Below are 15,540 nucleotides of genomic sequence, written 5' to 3'. Positions count from 1 at the left end.
GAACATTTGGATGAATTCAGACTAGTGTACCTCCAGGCCTAGTGTCAGGTGCAATGAATTTTTTGTTTTGTTTTTACTTTAATCAGTAAGATCTATAAATCTTAGTTTATACAAGTTAAAATTGTCTTTTAAAGTAATTAAAAGCCAAGCATGGTGGAGTATGCCCACAATCACAGCACTTGGGAGGCAAAGTCTGGAAGATTTTGACTTTGAGGCCCTGCTTGGGCTACAGAATGAAAACCTATTTCATAAATAAGACAGTAAGGTCTGAGAAGGTGGCTCAGTGGTAGAGTGCTTGCCTGGCATGCGTGAGGCCATTGGTTCGATTCCTCAGCCCCACATAAGCAGAAAAAGCCCGAAGTGGTGCTGTGGCTCAAGTGGTAGAGCTCTAGTCTTGAGCTGAAGAGCTCAGGGACAGTGTCCAGGCCCAGAGTTCAGGCCCCACAGCTGAAAAAAAAGTAAATAAATGACTAGATAAAATAAAAATTGGGTAAACACATTCCTTTTCTGTTTGGAATTAGATCTTTGCAAGGCTGAACCCTAAGTTAGAAATTTCTTGTAGTCACCTGTGCTTTGAAGAAGACATTAAGAAGATGTGGGGTTTTTTTGTTTGTTTTGTTTTTTGTTTGTTTTGTTTTTTGTTTTGGTCGTGGGGCTTGAATTCTGGGCTTGGGCGCTGTCCCTCTGCTCTTCAGCTCAAGGTGAGCACTCTACCACTTGAGCCACAGCGCCACTTCTGATCAGGAACATATGAGAAAGGATCTCTTGGGTCCTAATAATTTGTTTACTTAATTTTAAACATACCCTAAGTAATCTAGTTTTCTAAGAAACAGTGGAAAAACTGTGACTCCTCCTTTGTCTTCACAGGCAGGCAGTTACTGTAAATGTTTCTTTCCAGTGCTGGGGACGGAACGCAGAGCCTTCATGCCTGCTAGGCAGGGACTTGATAGCACTAAACTACACCCATATCCTCTTCCAGAAGTGTCATGGAATGACACTTTTTGTACATCTGAAAATGTTTTTACTTTAGCTTCAGAATTGGATTAGAAATTATTTTTCTTCAGATATTTATTTCAGTTTTAGGGATTTGGGATGCTGGGACTCAGTGCTTGATAGGCAAGTACTCTACTACTTGAGCAACATACCCCAGCCTTTTTGTATTTGAGGCAGTCTTTTTAACTTTGCCTGAGCAGGTCTCACTTAGGATCTCCTCTGCCCTCGGAGAAGCTGAGATTATAGGCATAAACTACCAGGTCCATTTTCAGAATTTTTGAGACATTGTTCACTTCTTCTGTGGCTTCCAATATCGCTATTAAGCAGTCCAAACTCACCTGATTCCTATCTATATTATATGCATTATGTAATATATGATTATATATTAATGTAGGTTATATATTAATATGTACAATATATACAACAATATATATAATATATGGTCCCATTTTTATTTTCATTATAGGGGATTTAGGAGGAACAAAAGGAATTATTTATCATTTTCTATTATCTTTGTCCAGAACATATTATATTTGCTAAAATCATGGTACTCAGGAGGCTGAGTCAGGAGGATCACAAATTTGTAGGAAGCCTGGACTAAATAGTGAGACTCTCTCTGCAAAGAAAGAAAATAATAAAGAACATACTAGGTACTTGGGCAGCTGAGATATGAGAATCAGAGTGGAGGCATGATTCAAATGCTAGCTGTGAGTAGAAAAAGCTAAGAGCTGTTGGTCTTGAGCTCAAGCCCTAGTACTTGCACCAAAACACAACTATTTTGTCATGTGTCTATAGAATCATGGATAGGAATTGGAGGATAGGGTTGTTTGGACATGGTTCCTCAGTGTTACTTCTTTTTTAGGTTGTGGTCATTTTTCATTATTATAGATCATGGGTGTATGACAATTCTTTCCTTGTAAACATTTGTGATCAGTCCTCATTAGTTTGTAGAATATATTTCTAGAAGTATAATTGCAGGATCAAGTTGAGTATGTTGGTAACTACTGCCACACGTTCCTTGAAAATGTAGCCATTTACACTCACCAGTGGTGGGCAACGGAAGTGTTCACCATCTTTCATCATCCCCATTCTTCTCTCTGGTGCTCAGAATTGCGTTTTGTTTACATATGGCTGAACCTTTTTTTTCTTCTCGTGCCTTGAGATAAAGTAGAAATATCAGAATGGGAAGTTATGTGTTCTTCATCATCCTCTGCTTAGGAACCTAGCCCTTGAGTTTGGGTTATGGTTTACCATCAAGTTGCTTGTAATAAATAATAGTTGGTGGGCTGGGAAGGTGGCTTAGTGGTAGAGCGCTTGCCTCACATGCATGATGCCTTGGGTTTGATTCTTCAGTACCACATAAACAGAAAAAGCCAGAAGTGGTGTTATGGCGCAAGTAGTAGAGAACTAGCCTGGAGCAAAAAGCAGCTCAGGGACAGTGCCCAGGCCCTGAGTCAACAGGACTGGCAATAAATAAATAAATAGCTGCTACTGTAATCTTGTGTTTTCAAAAGTTTAAAGAAGGAACATTACATTCAAGTACCTACAACACTCCCAGTGTACTTCAGTGCTTCCGGTCCTGTGTATTCATGCATTTTAATTCATTATAATCTGCTGCATTGACTTTTTCTACTTTGGTGATGACTGACGGACTTTGAGGCCATTCATGTCCACATTCTTCTCCCACTGTCTTTGAAGACACAGCCGATGACATTTTTTCCCTTTCTTTTGACTGTTTTTTTTTTGGGGGGGGGGGGTAGGGACATTCGCCCCAAATAGGATCGAAAATGGAATGTTTATAATTTTTAACTTAGAGAATCTTACTACATATGACCAGATGGCTCTTTTGTTAGGTGACACCAGCCAGTTCTTGCTATAGCTCTCTTTTGCTTTTTTTTTCTTTTAAAATTAGTGCTAGAAATTGAACCCAGGGCCTCATGAGGTTGACTTGCCCATACTCGTACAGGGCCAAATTATTTCTACAAGAGTCTTAGCATCAGGATGATAAGAAAACTAAGACATTCAGGGGTTGTTTTCAGATTACCCCAAATGGTCCAGCAGGCATAGGATAGAATGTAAGTGTCTTTGTGGAGGTGTGTAGTGGCAGTTCACTAGTGGTTGGTGGCTGCAGTTCATCAAGGTAGAACCAATATGTTGACCTGATAAGGTAGATAATTACTATTTCCCTTTAGGGAGAACAGGACTACTGACTAGCATGCATCTTGTACACTTTGAACACTTATGGCCTTTTCTGTATGAAGGAGTGGATTACAGTTCACAGAAGTTAATTAACTTGCTTGGGGGAACACAGCAATGGCTCACTCACCCATGAGTGAGGGTTCAGGTATATTCTGTAGGCATCCTGTCCATGGTCTTTGCAGATGTCGGCCAAAGGTGGCAAATGCTAAACCATGTGTGTTTTTTTCTTATAGATACTGAACCAAGTCAAGTTTCTCAGCCTAAGCAGACCTTGTCACCAACTCGTGCAGCAGAACCAAGCCAAGCAGGGGATCCAAAACCGGGGCCTCAGGAGCTCCAGGAGAAGAAAATTCAAGTGCTTGAGGAGAAAGTTCTCCGCCTCACCCGGATGGTTGTGGACCTCCAATCTTCCATGGCCGGAGTGAATAAGAACCTCAGACACATCACTCAGGAGGATGCCAGCAAAATCCTGGCTCCAGGGCCCAGCTACCCACACCCTCAGCCGGCCCCGGACAGTGACATTGCTGGAGACACAGATGCCGCCCAGCCTCCCAAGGAATCTGGTATGAAGGACATCAAGTCTGAATTGGCTGAAGTCAAAGATACACTGAAGACCAAGAGCGACAAGCTGGAAGAGCTGGATGGGAAAGTGAAGGGTTACGAAGGGCAGCTCAAGCAACTGCAGGAGGCGGCCCAGGGCCCTACAGTGACCATGACAACCAATGAGCTCTACCAAGCCTACGTGGACAGTAAGATGGATGCCCTGAGGGAGGAGCTCATGGAAGGGATGGACCGGAAGTTGGCTGACCTGAAGAACACATGTGAGTACAAGCTGGTGGGCCTCCAGCAGCAGTGTGATGACTATGGCAGCAGCTACCAGGGGGTGATCGAGCTGATTGGGGAGAAGGAGACCAGCCTAAGAAAAGACATCAATGACCTCCGAGCCCGGCTGCAGGATCCTTCAGCCCGGCCAGATTGCTGTAGCGGTGGAGGTGGTGGAGCGGATGGTGACTTTGGTCACCAGCTCAAGACATTAGACCAGAAAATTGAGAGAGTGGCTGAAGCCACCAGAATGTTGAATGGACGGCTGGACAACGAGTTTGACCGCTTGGCGGTTCCAGAAGCAGATGTGGACTTCGACGCCAGATGGCAGGAACTGGATGCCAGGATCAATGTGACAGAGAAGAATGCAGAAGAACACTGCTTTTACATCGAGGAGACCCTTCGGGGGGCCATCCATGGCGAGGTGGATGACTTGAAGCAGCTTCTGGATCAGAAGATCCACTCCCTGGAAGATCGTCTGGGGAGCCTTCTCCAGATGGCCAATGGCTCTGAGGTGGAGTTCGCTGCCCCAGGGCCAGCCCCAGCCAGGGGGTCTGGGACGGGGAGTGAGCAGGTCCTGATGGAGCTAAACCACCTAAAGGTCAAGGTTCAAGTGGTGGAGGACTTTTGCCTTCAGAACTCTCAGGGAAGCCCTCACGAGAGGGAGGGTGCTTTGCCACACGGAGACGACCACCCGGGTGACATCCTGAACCTTTTGGTGTCCCTAAATGCCACCATGCAGAGAAAATTCCAAGAAACCGAACAGAGCATCCGGAAGCTCCAAGAGGATTTTAGTGTCCTCTATTTTCAACTAAATCGCACAGAAAACGGGGTGACTCAGCTTGAGAGTGAAATGAACAATAGTCAAGCAGGTAAAAATGCCGAATCGGGTGGGTTTTCCAAAGTCGGTGAGCCTGACCGGATGGCGGGCACCCTCCCATCTCCCCAGGACCCCATGGCTCAGTGCTGCGGCCAGCTGGAGGACAGGTGGCAGCGGTGGCAGGACCAGGTGTTGGCTGAGCTGGACACTTGTAAGGAAAATACGCACGGGGTCCAGAGAGAGGTGTCTGCGGTGGAGGGTAGGGTGTCTCAAATGGAAAAGACGTGCAGCCGGCTGGACTCCATCTCCGGAAGTCTGCAGAAGATCAAGGAAGGTCTCAACAAACACGTCAGCAGCCTGTGGACCTGTGTCAGGCAGATGAACGGGACGCTCAGGTCCCATTCCAGAGACATTTCCGGCCTGAAGAATTCTGTCCAGCAGTTCTATAGTCATGTTTTCCAGATTTCTACTGATCTGCAAGATCTGGTCAAATTCCAACCATCAGCAAGTAAGTTCAACTTGACAGTCCCATTTTTTTTTTAAGCAACTAGAATTGTACGGTTATTATGAAAGGTTTCATACAGAGGTGTTACAATTCCATAATAAGCACAAATTCTTTTGGGGCAATATCACCCCTTCATTAATTTTTATTCTTTATTTTGTGGTACTGGGGGTTGCGGAACTCAAGGCCTTGAGCTGATGTTCTCGGCCAGCAATTCCGTTTCTTGGAGGTATTTGCACAATGTGACAGTATTATAGTAGATTGCTGGAGGTCTACCAGTGTTACCCCAAGTGTAAATTGGTTGGTTACTTCTAACATGGACAATATGCCTTTAGAAACTTTGAGCATGATCCAACATCACTGCAACCTTGAAGCACATGCTCCATGTATTTTATAAAAGTACCAGTGGCTCACACCTATAATCTTAGCTACTCAGTAGGCTGAGATCTGAGAATCATGATTCGAAGCTAGTCCCAGGCAGGAAAGTCCATGAGACTCCAATCTCCAACTCACCACCAACATAGAAGTGGAGCTGTGGCTAAAGTTGGTAGGGTGCCAATCTTGAGCAAAAAACAACAACAAAAAACAAAACCCAAAACAAAACCAAGAGTTCAAGGACTAAGTTCAAGCCTAGTACCAGCACATGTACACACAAACATAGTAGCAGTTCACTATGTATCATAAATAAAGTAAATCTGCTCCTTTAGGGCAAATAAATGAGAAATGCTGATACTGATATGTGTTGCGTGGGTGCTGGAGAGTTGAAAGTTGGAGTCTGGTTTATGGCATCACAATTTAGGACCGGGGATACTGGTCACCTCTAGTACGTGTGGAGTCCTCTGGGTACTAACCATTCACCCAACACCAAATGTGCCTTAATTTGTTTCCACAAGACCACGGGCACGAGCATTTTAGGGACAGTAACTACAAAGCCCCATCGTGCCACAATCCACAGTGCTGAGAAGGTCTGTTGAATGAATAATCCCTTTATAACTGAATAATATATTCCATAATGAGTGTTGCCTGTGGCCAAACCCATAATTCTTGGACAGGCATTTCTCTTTTTAAAAAAATATAGTTTTTATTGTAAAGATAATGTACAGAGGGGTTACAGTTACAGGAGCAAGGTAACGAGGCCGTTTCCTATCAAGCATTGTTACCCCTCCTTTGTTTGCCCCCTAACATCCCTTCCCTCCCCACCTCCCCAACTCCTCCTCCCCCTCACAAAGTGTAAAGTTCATTTTCAACATAGTGTCTTGTACATCTCATTGTTAGAATGGGTCATCCTGTAACCTTGTTTCAGCATATTGTTATTTTCCTTCCCCTCCCCCAAATTAGAAAAATGTATATACAAGATGCAGGGCACCAGAATCAAATACAGTGACAACAGGGGTTATACCATGGGAGAAGAACATAGAAAAGAAACAAAAAGAAATCAGTACATTATAAGTACATTAAAAAGAACAAGAGAGATAAAAATCGCTTGGGTCCCTTTTATCTAGATTCTGCTTCTAGCTCCAAATAACTTGCCCTTTGTAGTTGGAGGTAGAAGTAAAAGGGGAGTTTAACATTTATTGAGCACCTTCATGGGCATAGCTTAGGAGGCTGCGACAAGCCCAGGAGACCAGACAGTGTTCTAGAGAGAGGAAACGTGTAAGTTCCACAGACAGTTTAACGGAAGGATTGGGATTAGTGCCCAGGCCAGGTAAAAGGATCCATCACATCCATGCCAGAGGACCACCCACAGGCAGGCACAGGAGAAAGATTATTACAAGGTTTATTAAAGGAGCCATATTTCCCCTGGAGAGAGAGAGAGAGCACATGGCAGCCTCTGCTATCTAGGTAGCAGCAGGGTCTGGGGGTAGGAAGTGAGGTAGATGGGAGCTCAGGTGGGTCTGGGCAGAGAGGGAGGGGCCAGCTGTATGGCAGAACTCCGGGGATGGGAGGGGCTCAGGTTTGGGTGAAGCTGAGGACCAAAGGTGGGCATAACGCTCACACCAGGGTGTATTCGAGATCCTTGTCTTGCCCCATGTGGAACTGTGCCTCCCAGAGTTGGGCACAGAAGTCTGCGGCCTGCCAGGGCTTGTGGAGGGCCAGCTGTGTGCTGGGAAGTTACCAGGCCCTCCTGTTACAGTCTTCCCTCCTGTCTTCCTCCTGGCCCCCCACCCCACCCCCTTGCAGCTCTGTCACCTTTCCAGCTTGTTCACTCTGGGTGATGTGGGCCTGTTCCATGAAGTGGGGCTCTTGTGGTTTCTGTGAATTTGTGGAATTTCGTCATTAGGACTCAGCTAAGCAGGGATTGGGTAAAACCCAGCCAGGGAGAGAGACCAGAGCCCAGTTGGGCAGGGGCCTGGCTAGTCAGGTGGGATCATGACCTGGACCTTGTACCCAGAGGCTGGTGCTCATTGTGCAGCTAGTTACCCAGGCCGGGCAGGACCAGGACCTTCAGGACAGTGTCCTGCACTGTGTATCACTCATTCCCCCCTCCCCCCAGGCCACACAGCCTGCAATGTCTGGAATGTAGAGAAAAGGTCACGAGACCTGTATGTGTGTATACACACGACAATTGTCCCTTGTGGTGACAATGCTGTCTGGACCCTGCTTTATCATAACAGTCAGAGCCCAGACATTTCCAGTTGATTTGCAACGCCCAGGCAGCGTGAAGCTGTGTCTGTCCTCGATGTTTGTCTGTGCAGCATGACTTGGAGGTGGTGGGTGCCTTGTCAAGAATGCACAGCCCTTTGGGGCTGGACCCACTGTGGTGAATGGAGACTGCATGCACTTTCAAGCATTTGTGTTGCCAAGAGCCAGAAGTAGACGAAGTCTTCCGCAGCCTCATAAAGCACCCAGGCCAGGGAGATCTGGAAGCCGGACATCACAGCTCGGTGGTGACTTATTATACATGGATTAGCTCATAGGCAACAGAGCGTTCACTGAACACCATCTGTGTGCGGGGCTCTGTGCGGGCGCAGGGGTGAGTTGGTGTAAGCCTTATTGAAAAAGCATCCACATTTCTGCTGGAAAGAGACATGCAGGCCCGTTGAGGATGAGTGGGGTGGTCTATGGAAGTGCAGTGACAGCACAAGAGGGGTTTGTTTCCATGCTCTCACAACAAAATAAGGATCTAATTGGCACCATCTTGGACACATGGCGGATGATAGGGGATCGGGTTTAATGATAGAGGCAGAAAGTTCCACCCCCAAGTGATAGGTGTGCCTGAATTCCTAAAGGCAGGGAGGGGTGGGGACTTGGATGACAGGTTACTGGACCTGTCCTGTGCTTTGAACTGTCAAGTTTCCTGTGACCCTGCCCCCTACCCCTGGCCCTATTTAGGCCCAGATCAGCTCCAGCTCAGGCATCAGGACACCAGGCCTTGTATCTCCTGTCTCCGGGCTCTCCTCCTGTCACCGTGGTGTCCCACTTCAGCTCTTCATTGGGGTTGATCTGGTTAGGTGGTGGGGTTTTTCTGCTCTTTCTTTGCTTTACTACTGTCGTGGCTCAGTTTTCTAACAGTGTTAAATTAAGTATGTGAGGGACGGTAGGGCTTTGTGACAAGAGTATACCTGCAGTCGCAGGCTCTCCTGTAAGACTACCAATCTGACCGCTCAAGAATGTGGCGCTGTTGTTTCTCATGACTCAATTCCCATACAGCCTCGCCCCTCTTATGTGGTAGAGCTTCGCCCTAGGAGTAGGGTGTGCTGTGCAGGCTAGGAGGGCTTCTCCCAGGAGGGCGCTCCTCAGCTGAGCCTTCAGGGCTGAGCAGGGTTTATAGGCCCATAGGGTGAGGGGTGAAGCAAAATGATGAAACTTCTAGATGGTATTAACAGCTGAGACTTGAGAGTTGGGTGGGGTTCAGAAAGCTGGAGGAGGGGCATTAGTGAGAAGGCCGGATCGGTCATGGCGCTGTCATACCACAAAGCTTGGTGGTCTGCAACAGTGGTAGTGCTTTCCGTTTACCAGGGTGGGGACCTGGGGCAGGGCTGCACGTCTGCAGGAAGGCCCAGGCTGGCCCAGCCCCAGCCCCTACCACATGGCTGTCTCTTCATATGGCTGTCTGGGGCCTCCTCCCAGTGGGAGTCCTTCATGGGGCTTCCTCCCATGAAGTCAGGCTTAGAGGGTGGCTGCCAGCCCAGTGGGAAAACAGAAGCTGCTGAATGCCTACAAACATGGCCCAGACCTGACCCAGGATCACTTCTGCCACATTCCTTCTGTCCGCCATAGCAGGCAAGCTGCACAGGGTGATGTGGCTGGTGGTGTCAGGAGAGAATGGGCAGTGATGGTGGGGGACATACCCAGGTTACATGAGAGGATGTGGGCTGTGGTGTCGGTGTCAACCCACTGTCTGTCCACAAGTCTCTGAGGGGATCAGTTGTGCTAGAGGAAGCAGATGGAGCAGTCTTTAGCAGATGCTCAGATGGATTCAAGGCTCTGTGCCTCTCACATTAATGCAGGTGCTCTTCCTTGGGGGAAGAATTTCAGGAATTCTGATTCTTGATATTGGATGCAAACGTTGGGCTTTTCTCTGTGTGTGGCGGGGCGGGGGTTAGGGGACAGTCTTGGAGCTTGAACTCAGGGCTTGGGCACTATCCTTGAGCTTTTGAACTGGAGGCCAGCACTCTACCACTCGAGCCACACCTCCACTTCCTGCTTGTTGGTGGTTAGTTGGAGGTTAAGAGTCCCATAGACTTTGAACTACCATGTTTTCCCCAGCCCCCAGCTTTGAACTATGGTCCTCAGATCTTAGCCTCTTGAGTAGCTAGGATTATGGGTGTGATAGGAGGACATCGCTTTCACCTTGGACTCAGAGGGAGTCTAACTTTAAAGAAATGAAGCCCTTTCAGCTATCCTGACTCCAGGTTCTTCATTAATCCATGTTTCATTCGTTCATTCATTTAACATGTGTCTCCTGAGCTATGTTCTGGTGCTGCTATCTCAGCCTGCAGGATTTTACACCAGCAAGAATAGCAGACAACGTACACAAATAAAGATCTGCTTCCCTGAGCAAACATAGAGTAAGGTGGTAGAGAACTGGAGTAAGGAACCTTCATTTCCTCCCCAGTATTAGGGTTTGAACTCAGGACCTCAGGTTCACTGGCTTTGTTGGCTGCAACTCTACCACTTGAGCCATGTTTCCAGCCCTGTTTTTCCCATTTTAAAATTATGTAGTTGTATCAATTTACAAGCACAATGAATCTTGATCAGTCACCCCCTTCATGCCTGCCCTTCTCTATCCTAACCCCCATCCCCCCAAGTTACCTGTTCATTTTCACACATATACACTGGGTCCTATGGCTGTATTTGCCCACTTTACACCTGTTTGTCCACCTCCTCCCTTTACATCCCCGCCGCTCACACAGGACATGTTTGAGCTTCCTGGTCTTCATTTTGTTAAACTATCAATTGTCAAAAGGTGTTACACCATGGGAATCCTCCCCTGCACGTACCAAACTCAGTTTTTTTAAAAATAGATTTTATTTTTAATATATTTCTTTTTCTTGTGAAAATACTGTACAGAGGGGTTACAATCACATGAGCAAGGTAATGAGTACATTTCTTACCCAGCATTGTTGCCTCCTCCTTTGTTTTCCCTTACCATTCCTTCCCATCTCCCCCCGCAACCCCCCACCCCACCAAAGTTGTAAAGTTCATTTTTCGACATAGCATCTTGTACATCTCATAGTTGCAATGGGTCCACCCTGTATCCCTATTTAAACAATTTGTTTTTTCCCTTCCCCTCCACAAATTGTACCAACATCAAATACAGTGAAAACAGGGGTTATACCGTGGGGGAGGGACATACAAACCACCAACAAAATCATCTTATAAATATGTTAGAAACAATATCAAGAAAGAAAAACTATTTGAGTCCTTATCTTGGGGTTCATTTCTCCTAACATCAGCTTATCTGACCATTTCTGCTTGTCTCAGACAGTATTATCTCTTTATACCTATATAATTTTCAAGTAACTAATTTTAAGAATTTTCACTTTTTAGTTTTTCATGTTTCCTTTCTATCCCTCCCCTCCTCTCATCCTATCCTATTCTTCTCTCAATATCATTTCTTTATACTTACATAATTTTTAAGTGTTTTACTTTTTAAATTTAAATTTTTGTTTTTCCAGTTTTTTAAAAAATCTCCTAGCATTCTGTCCAATCCATTTCCCTTTCTGAGATTAGGACTTGGTTAAATTCACTCCCCTTTTACCTCTCCACATCCCTCTAATCCTGTTTTTCCCCACATTTTTCCCTAAACCTAATAATTTCTGGTTTGCCAAATCCTTCTTTGCTGCTCTTAGCCCATTAATCCATAGTTGTTTGATGCTGAATAGATTGTATCTGTTGAACTAGATTGTATCTGCAGCCATTTTGACTCTGCAACTACAGGGACTCTGGTTGATGCTTGCCTTAAGTGTTCTAGCACAAAATTGGTGTTACTTTCATACCAATTGGGCAGAACAAGCCAGAGAAACACAGGAAAAATGGCAAGTCGGATATCTCAGCTCCCACTCATGATAATCAGGTGACAGAACAGTTAATGAATAATCCAGAGGAGAGTTCCCAAAAAGCTCTACAAACACTACTAGTAAACATGGTGAATGAAAAGATTGAAAGCCTGCAAAGGACTCAGTGTGAGCGAGAGGAGGCAAACGGAACTCAGTTTTGTTGTGCATTGTTATATCAATCCTGGCTTTTGCTGGCTGATTAGTCTTCCAGACTTTTCTGTCCAGGCTGCCTTTGAGCCTCAGTTCTCTGGATCTCAGCCTCTTGAGTAGCTAGGATGACTGGTGTGAGGCTCATGCACCTGGCAGGGATGCTTTGTGGAATGACATTTTGAGTTCAAATTCAATGAGGGAGCCAGTCCTGCAGAGGTCTGTGTGGGAAGGTAGTCTTGGCAGAGGGAACAGCCTGTTCAAAGCCCTTAGAACAGGGATGAATTTACCTTTTGGAAAAGTTCAAGAGTGCTGTTTTGGCCAAATACAGGAGCAAGGCAGGAAGACACAGGTGGTGAAGTGGGCTTGAGGGCAGAATCAGGTCATGCTAGATTAGTAGGCTATGAACAAGAATTTTCATCTTAAGTACTATTTGTTTTTGTGTGCCAGTCCTGGGGCTTGAACTCAGGACTAGGGTGCTGTCTCTGAGCTTCTTTTGCTCAAAGTTAGTGCTCAACCACTTAAGCCCTATGTCCATTTCCCTGCTTTTTCTAAATAGTGTATTGGAGATAAGGGTTTTTCTAAATACAGCCCTCAGATCTCAGCCTCCTGAGGAGCTAGAATTACAGGTATGAGCCACCAGCACCTGGCTATTTTAAGTACTCTTCAGAAACTCTGGAAGGATTTTGAACTAAGAACTGGTGGGATATTGAATGCTACTTGGCACTTAGTAATCCCTCCATAAATATTACCTATTTTTTTTGGTAGCACTGAGGTTTGAACTCAGGGCTTCATCCTTGCTAGGTTGATGCTTTACCACTTGAACCACGCCTCCTGGTTATTTTTAACACAGGGTCTTGAGTTTTTGCCTAAGTCATTGTGCACTGTGATCTTACTTGTCATTCCTGCCATGGCTGGGATAGTAGCATGTACCACCTTACCCACCTTGTTTTGGTGGTTGTTGAGACAGGGTTGAATGTGCACTTTTTGTTTTGTGAATGCCCATCATGGGACTTAGACGAAGGGCCTAGAAGCTGTCCCTGAGGTTTCTTTTTTCTTAAGGCTAGTTCGTGCTCTAGCACTTGAGCCTCAGTTGTGAGGAGGAGAGTCACAGTTGTGAGCCGCTCATCTCCAGCTCATGAACTTCCTTGCCTGGGCTGGTCTTGAATTAGCTAGGATTACAGGCATGAGCTACCAGTGCCAAACCTTCCCTCGTGTTTCACCTCATCCTCTGTTCTCTGTGATGGATGCTGAATCTGCTCCTTGGCTGAATTTGGAACCTTTTCTTTTCCCATAAAGCAGGCCGGTGAGTATGCTGGAGTGCTGCTGGTAGCCACAATGCTGTCTTTCACCGTTCTTTTTCCTTTTTTACATTAGGGGCCAAATGGAAGGTACAAAGCCTAGACACTTTCCCTTCAAGCACTGACCAGCCTCATGCACAAGTACTTCTGAACAAATGCAGTTCTGAGAAAGGGATCCCTGTCCTTCATTCTGTGTGTGCGGTGGATGTCAGGGTTGGGCCTGCTCCACACCTTGCTCCTGTTTCCACAGATGGGCAAGGGTGTCGGTCCTCAGACCATCCCTTGGGCATTCTTTCCCTGAGTCCCTCAGTTCCAGCCATGCCTCACTGTGGCCCCAGGCCTCCCCTCCAGTCAGTCTGTGACACGGGCATCCCAAACCACAGGGAAGTAGCGCCCACTCTGGTGCAGCCACCTGGCCTGGTGTGATGTGGACCCCACCCCTACCTCCCCATGCCAGCTGATGTTGGGGAAGAAGGCGACAGAGAAACACTGCTGTGTGGAGGAAGTCTCTTTCTGAGTCACACTTCCAAGAAGGGACAGTCTCACTTAGATGCTGATAGCTTTTTTGTTGTTGTTGTTTTTCTTGGCTTGAACTCAGGGTCTCACCTTCTTGCTTAGTGGACTACCACTTGAGTCACACCTCCACTGTGGCTTTTTGCTGGTTAGTTTGAGATGAGTTTCTTCAATGAAGAAACTTACTGTTCTTTTTATGTGTGTGTATGTGCACCAATAACGGGGCTTGAACATAGAGCCTAGGTGCTGTGCTATTCCTTAACTATTTTTCCTCAAGACTGGTGCTCTACCACTTGAGCCACAGCTCTACGTTCAGGATATTGGCAGAATGAGGGAGTCTGGTTAAGTGGCTGGCAGGAATTGGAGCACGACAAGTGCTACCTGCAAGCTTCTCAGCCTCCTTTCATTCACGGAACGCTTGTATTGCTCAGTGCCAGGGGTTAGGCCCCGCACCACGCCCTGAGCAGTGCCCCAGGCACCCAGAGAAGGAAGGTACACAAAACCGAAAGGAGCCCTGGAGGCCTAAATGGCCTCCACATTTAACGCTAAGATTGTTCAAGTCTCACGGTGCAGATCCCAGAGGGCTTCGTGAAGGAGTAAGGAAGAGTGTTCTAGGTTATATCCAGCAACAGCAAAGCCACGGAGCCCAGCCCTTTGGAGGGCTTGGCACTAATAGAGAAGGTGGGGAATGTCAGAGGAGATTGCTTGATTTATTTATCGAGCACAAGATAGGATTAAAGATCATGCTGGAAACAGTGTAGACAAAGGATCCAAGAGCTGATGTACAGGAAAAGGAAAGGGAGGAGCGAATGAAGGGGTACAAAATACGACTGTGGGTGCCTGGATGGGAACATGGGGAGAGCAACGGTGCATCTTAGAGGAAGAGCACAGGGAAGGAATGTGGGAGGAGCCTGTATATAGCAGAGGCATATAGTTTGCCAACTACAGTTTGTCCAGGGTCATAGGACTGGAGAAAAGTACTTTCAGATTTGGGATGGGAGACACAATTTGAGTTACAAGGCGGGGCTAGGAAGGGAGGGGAGTGTGCGGGCGGGCGGAGCCTGTGGGGAAGGAGAGAGATTGGTGCAAAATGCTTTTTTTCTGAGTCAAGGTCTATGTTGCTCAGGCTGGCTACAAACTCCTGGGTCCAAGGATCCTCCTTAATCAGTCTTCCAAATGGCGAGCAGCAGACACTAGGGGAGGTGCCACTGTGCCTGGCTGGCAAACAGCCCACTATTCTTCCCTGACTATCCTTCTTGTGCTTGGTTTGAAATTCAGGGCTTCACGCACGCTAGGCTGGTCTTCACTCTATGCCAACTACTACCGCCCCCCCCCCCCCACTCCCCATCCTCCACCAGCCCTTACATCTTGGTTTTCTATATCCTCAAAGCTGCTGCTATTTGCATTCTCGCAGTATGTTGAGTTCCCTTTCCTTGCTTGTTTCTTTCCTATTGGTAACATTCCTCATGTTGGGTGACTTTGGCTCAGGTGTACCTGGGAGCTATCAGGTAGTCGAGAGTAGACGTCATTATTGTGCAGTTTGAAGGACTGTCCTACCACAGCTATAAGCAAGTGTTGCTGCAATGGAGCGGGGAAGGGGCAACAAATGTCATCTTCAGTGAGTTTTATCTCTTCACTGTGGCTGATGTCTATATGTCTGAATTACTAAACAGTACTTTATTCCATTGCTGGGGACTGAATGCATAGCCTTGTGTATATATGTTAGCCAAACACTGGACC

General features: G+C 46.6%; 1 protein-coding gene across 1 annotated transcript in view; it reads left to right on the top strand.

Moving 5' to 3' along the window:
- Positions 1 to 15,540, top strand: part of Emilin2 (elastin microfibril interfacer 2) — a 50,419-nt gene that overhangs the window by 29,556 nt on the left and 5,323 nt on the right. The window contains exon 4 of the mRNA XM_042675292.1: positions 3,426 to 5,342. Within this exon, the coding sequence (XP_042531226.1) occupies positions 3,426 to 5,342 (1,917 nt within the window). The remainder of the gene's footprint in view (positions 1 to 3,425; positions 5,343 to 15,540) is intronic.

This window comes from Dipodomys spectabilis, unplaced genomic scaffold (genome assembly GCF_019054845.1).
Source record: "Dipodomys spectabilis isolate Male_0828 unplaced genomic scaffold, ASM1905484v1 ptg000024l, whole genome shotgun sequence".
Classification (NCBI taxonomy): Eukaryota; Metazoa; Chordata; class Mammalia; order Rodentia; family Heteromyidae; genus Dipodomys; species Dipodomys spectabilis.
This window is presented reverse-complemented; position numbering and strand designations above follow the sequence as displayed.